At 33.0% G+C, this 6,390-nt stretch overlaps 1 protein-coding gene across 1 annotated transcript; it reads right to left on the bottom strand.

The window, feature by feature from the left end:
- Positions 1 to 319: 319 nt before the first annotated feature.
- LOC110776146 (probable mannitol dehydrogenase) lies at positions 320 to 3,345 on the bottom strand. Its single transcript, XM_021980699.2, has 5 exons — positions 3,009 to 3,345; positions 2,775 to 2,903; positions 1,374 to 1,887; positions 999 to 1,152; positions 320 to 655 (listed from the first exon to the last, which is right to left on the bottom strand). Exons 1-5 carry the CDS (start codon positions 3,104 to 3,106, stop codon positions 453 to 455), a joined length of 1,098 nt encoding a protein of 365 aa, XP_021836391.2. The 5' UTR covers positions 3,107 to 3,345; the 3' UTR covers positions 320 to 452.
- Between the last annotated feature and the right edge of the window lie 3,045 nt (positions 3,346 to 6,390).

The raw sequence follows: 6,390 nt of genomic DNA on the forward strand, positions 1-6,390 counted from the left end.
AAAGTTCACTACACTTTGTGCTATCTAAGTCTATCAAAGTAAGCCATCTACGAAATATTTTTTCTAGCTCAACTGCTTTCAAATTAAAGTTTTTAATATCCTGTACTCTCGGCTCCAACTACGAGTGTTTTCATTGACGATAACAAGGCTTAAGTGTCATTTGTATTCGTATCTGTCCTCAACTTTAAGTTTGGTCATTGAAAATATGTTTGCATTTGTTAAAAGTGTTTTTGCACAATCTTTTACGTAAACATATTACATGACAAATTCTTATATCTTGGGGGACCATGCGCGCTAACGCATGGGTCAACAACTAGTATTGCTAAACTCGTGAACCATTTATTGAATTGATATCATAATATACATTCATATATGATAAGTACAAGGAATGATCAGTCTAATGAGTAATCATTTTCACTTAATTAACTCATGATGAAGTGATCGGATTGGGTTCATGCGGCTTTGAGAGTGTTGCCGATGTCAATGACAAAACGGTATCTAACATCCGCCTTGTGTAGACGCTCCATGGCCGTGTTCACATAATCCATTGGAATTACCTCAATTTCCGATTTAATATCATGCTTTGCAGCAAAATCAATCATTTCCTGTGTCTCTTTCATCCCTCCAATGCCGCTTCCGGCCACCATCTTTCTCCCTGTCACATTAATCCTTCATTTTAACAGATGTAATAGGAATAAATTCCTCTTTGATAAATATTGTGTTTATATACGTAGTACTCCATAATAATTAAGGAGCACGAAGCTAAGATTTAGTTCTATTCGACTTAATTTTTCCGAATTTATATAATTTGAATTTAACTAAACTTAATTTATCTGAATAAAATTATTGTCTGAAATAAAATTATTTGTGTATGAAAATGTATTGAATTTTTTTTATTTTTTTTTTTGGAATTCATCTTAACTAAACTTAAGTCAAAAAAAGTAAAATAAAACAGAGTCTGAGTTATTTACTCCTAAAATTGTCTCGAATAGGCTTACCCATAATCAAAGGGAAGACCGGCAACTCAAGTGGTTTGTCTGGAACACCAATCGTGATCAGCTTTCCACCAGTTTTCAGCAAACTGATCAATGGTAATAGAGGATGAGGTGCCGAAACTGTATCGATTATGCCTTCCATTGTCCCTGTGGCTGCCTATACAAATACAAGCAACATCACCAAATTATGGGACCAAGAATGATGAGGTTTTATTCTCTTCACCCGATCTGCTCTGATTTTGTAGTTTCTAGTCTGGTCTGGTCTGAATCTTTTCAGTGAGTACTTTTTACTTTTCCTGATCTAGTCTGATCTGATTTTCTTAGTCTGATATAATAAACAATAAAAATAATGTGCAGAGAATAAACTTTAAAGGCTACCTGCATTTGTTCAGGGTCACGACTGACCAAAAAGAAATCAGCACCAAGGCGGTTAACAGCTTCATCCTTCTTGTTAGGCGAGGTACTAATAACAGTTACCTTAGCCCCGAAAGCCTTAGCAAATTTGACAGCCATGTGGCCTAGACCACCAAGACCAACAGCACCAACATGTATTCCAGGTTTATCTAGCTCATAGTATCTCAGAGGACTGTAGACAGTGATGCCAGCACATAGAAGCGGGGCAGTAGCATCGAGAGCCATGGTTTCAGGAATACGAACAACAAAGTGCTCATCAACAACCATGATATCAGAGTAACCACCATATGTAGGGGTGCTATCATAGTAAGTTGATCCATAGGTTAGCAACATCTTTGGGCAGTAATTCTCAAGATTCTTGTCACAGTTATCACACGAACGGCATGATCCTACCATGCATCCTACCCCAACTTTGTCCCCTACTTTCAGTTTCTTTACCTTTTTCCCTACTTCTGTAACCACCCCTACCACCTCATGCCTGAAAAAACATCATTTTTTCGTGTATTTGTAATCTGTACTATAGAATGAATTAACAATGCTTAATGCAGTTAGGTTTTGTTTGGTACGGTGTAAAACGTTTTAATGAAAATAATTTTCAATTTTTTCAATCTTTTTTAGTTAGGCAAAGCGATGTAAAACAATCTTCCATAACTCATTTAAAGGTGGAAAAGCATTTTCCATTTGAAAGAAAGAAAAACCACTTTTCACTTTTCTTCCTTACCTCCCTCTTCCTTGGAGGGATGATACATCGCTGGTGACCAGCAGGGATTTTGCCCATATAACTTAAGGGTAAAATGGTACTTTTTCTTAATATGTTATAAAGTCAAACAAAGTACTAAAGTAAGTATGACAACAATGATAGTATTTTAATACAACAATGACAATTTTTAATACAACAACGACAATATTTAAATAACTGATGATAGTATATATGACAATGCTTTTACTCATTCATTTACGTGGTTCCTTTCCTTTTTCTATTTCATTTCTTTTCATTTTTTGGGTGGTTATGACTGACTTTAATAAAACAATGACAATATTTATACAACAAGATGGTACTTATACAAATGTTGGCGGTATATACACTTTTAACCTTTCATTTAATTGTTGCCCACCCTTTTTCAATTTCTTTTATTTGGGTGGATATGGCTCAATAAATCGCTGGTCATCATCCCTCCTATTCCTTCTTTTCATTGATGTTTTCTCCATCTTCTCCCATTTTCCTTTTTATATTCACTTTCTTGTAAGGAATTAACCTAATAAAAGAAAACTAGCCTGAATTGTATTTCTCCTTGAAAAATCATATTTCATTGAAAACGTTTTATGCCAAACCAAACACAGGATTTCTGAAACAAAATGACATACCCGGGGACAGCAGGGTAGGAGGCATCTATGAAATCACTACCTCCCCATTCATTCTTAATAAAGTGAAGATCTGAGTGACAAATTCCAACATACAACACTTTGAAAGTCACATCCAACTCTCCTGTTGCCCTGCACATCAAAGTTCAGCAAAAGATAACGGATTTGCTTGGACGTACCACCACATCATTCATGATCTCGACCAATAATTATAATACAACAAACGTAAGAAAATACCTTCTAGAGAAGTTGAAAGGGGAGAGGACTCCAGAAGAGTCTCTAGCAGCCCATCCAAATGCCTTCTGCGGGTGTACATCTTCCTGTGCTCCTGCCATAACTTTTTAGCTTGGGATTACATAAAAACTTAATTCTAACGACAGAGTTATAGTGAGCTTATATAAACTCCAGATTAGGAGCATAAGTGACGAGTGTCCTTATGTCAGCTTAAACAGGACTTAGTGACCTTCAAGAGATGGTATACTACTTTTCTCATTGTTAATTTGGTTTTGTAATTAGTTTACTTAATCATTGTACTAAAGCTGATAATATTATACCAAGCACCTTCCATTATGGAGTCCTATGATTTATACGGATTACTTTATCTTAAATATGTCCATTTTTGCTTTGGTGCCCTAGCCACCTAATTGCTCAGAAATGTCCAAGCAATCACGTACGGTGGTTGTCAATCACAATGGCTTTTTCGTAAATATATATTCCCTCCGTCTCAAAATTATAGTCTTGTATTTTAAATCGGACGTCCTATAATTATAGTCATGCTTCCTTTTGGGACCACAAAAAAAATGCTTTGAAAACCTCCTCATGTACCAGCATCAGCCGGAACTCGGAGAGGATTTACCTCAAACAAAGATGGGCGTGTTAGGAAACAATGTGAAGTCACCCCTATTTATCCAGGGAGTTGTTGACTAATAATGACCTAAAATTTGCGGGACATTTGGAAATCATTAAGCCTGTGCCGACTCATTGGTACTATATTCCCTTTCCCAGTGTATTTTATTCCTTTTTACATGTACTTTAATCTATTTTCTCATACAAATTAATCATCAATGTACTATATTTTAATTTCCCACACATAATATTTCACATTTCTCAGGGGCGGAATTAGGGGGGCTGGCGGGGGCCATGCCCCCCCCCAATGATATGTTCAAGTATTAAATATGCACTATAAAGGCACATGTCTAGTATAGCTCAAATGGTTATTTTCCTTAACAATTGGAAGTACAAGGAGGTACAAGGTTTGATTCTTAGCTCCTTACATTTCTTATCCGTGTTTGGGACGGAGGGAGTACTTTGTATACTTCTGCAATATACTTCATACAATCTAAATCATTGAATATACAAATGACATCAAAATACTGTTGAATAGTTTCAATTCGACAGCGGAAAAATTAAGCATATCTACCGAAAAGAAAACAAAGTAGGTGATAGGATTGCGAATGTTGGTCATCTAATCGACGATAATATATATAACCTCTGTAATAGCCCTGATTTATCCTTAATTGTATAAAACGATTATTCAGGAATTTTCCTCATGCGATAGACATCCTAACATTTATCTTACCCTTTAAAAGAACATTAAATAAAAAAAAATTGAGGAAAAAAAAAAAAAAAAACAACAACAACAACTGCCCTCTTTTGTACGACAAAACAAAACAAAAAAAGTTGCACATCTTTTGTACAAGTATTTCCTTTTATTTTTCTAAAAAGTATGGAGTAGATTTAAATCAATTATATTTTACATTCAATGATACCTTTGTATATTGTATATACTAGGCTAGGTCCCGTACAACGCACGGATGTTAATAAATTTTTCTTTTTTGTTTTGCTAATTTTACACTAATTTATTATAAAGAATTTTTGGATAAGTAAAATAAAGTCCGATTTTGTCAAATGTTAATGGAAAATATTGATTAGTACGAATTTCTATTTTAGAAGTTTGAGATTTCAACAAAAATATTTAAAAGGAAAAAATTGATATTATCGATCCCAACTATGGCCGATTTACTTTAAAAGGTCTCAACTTTTGATTATCTCAGAGTGGTCACAACTAAAGAGAGTCCTTTCCAAAAATGGTCTCTTAGTTAAAATTAAGTGCTATATAACTTAATTAAGACTCATATCTCTCATGCAATAATCATATTTTTTAATTAAATTAATTTAATGGAATAGTATGATATGCTTAAAGCAAGTTAATTAACAGTTTATTAAGCTAAAGGACCATTATGGGAAAACACACCTCAAAGTTGATACCACTTTAGAATAATCAAAAGTTGGGATTTTTTAAAGTGAAGTGACCATAGTTGGGACCGTCAGTATCAATTATTCCTATTTAAAATGGAAAAAAAGAAGATAAAAGTTTATCGCTCAATTACCCGTTGTTTTAAGAATAATATTTGTAACCGTACCGTTATCCAAATTTTTGGATCAAGCATCTGATCTGGTACCTAAAAGGCCAAAATTGTCCGGATACCCTATGTTATAGGCCGAATATATGATCGAGTTTCGAAATTTTAAATAATTTTCTTGAGCCCGCTTTTTAATACTTATTAAATGCATAAAGTATAATAAAACACAATACTCTGAAATCGCTACAAATTTCTCAAAATTTCGACTCATATCCGAACTCGAACCGAAGTAAAATTGACCTGAAATGACCCGATTCGATCCAAACGATCTGTTTGTCAGGTCTAGTATATAGTAATTGATTGATTGATTATAGTTACAATTATTTATTTTGTTAGTAAAAAAATGTGTCCAGAAAAACTCTCGCAAAGAAGTGTCACATTATTGATTGATTGTTCAAAAATGAAATTATAAAAAAATATTATAGTGCAAAAGATATACGTGGTCATATTTTGAAAAGAGTAATAATGTAAAAATATTATATACTCCGCAGCATAATACGGAGTATGTACAAATAGTTGATTATTTATAGAAAATAAAAATTTGATAAAAAAATAACAATTATGTAAGGAATGATTTTTTATATTTTAAAAAAAATAGGAATGATAAGATTCTTTCAACTATAGTAAAATCTTTTTGGTGGAAAAAAAAAGAAAAAGGAAAAAAATACTAAGGACTCACCAGGAATCGACACGTGTCATTCCTGGTGTGTCTTTTAGCATATAGTAATAGATTTTTACAAAAATGTCCATGTGATTGACGAAAACCCTCCTAATTAATTAGGGCTCGTTCGGCATCACTGACAGTATTTGGTTTTTAGTTTTTTTTGTTTTTGTAAGTAATATGATTTAGTTTGAATAATGAATTAAAAAATAATCTTACTTATAGTAATTATGTTGATTTTGAAAACTGGCAACAAAAAAACTGAAAACTACTTTTTTGTGGATTACATATTTTGGTTTTTAGTTTTGTAAAAAGCAGAAAACTAGAAACAAAAAAGGATACTGAACGAGTCCTTAGCTAGTCAAATTTTAATTTATACTAATATATTAAAAAGATTCTCTAACAATGTATACATGTCACGTATAATCCTCTAATCACTAGAACATGTCACGTCATCTCTTAGCAAAAACATGTACCCTATATAACATACATCAAAAATCAAAATTTTCTTTCAATAAGATTCGAACTTAATTGA

The sequence above is a fragment of the Spinacia oleracea genome, chromosome 3 (assembly GCF_020520425.1).
Source record: "Spinacia oleracea cultivar Varoflay chromosome 3, BTI_SOV_V1, whole genome shotgun sequence".
Taxonomy (NCBI): domain Eukaryota; kingdom Viridiplantae; phylum Streptophyta; class Magnoliopsida; order Caryophyllales; family Amaranthaceae; genus Spinacia; species Spinacia oleracea.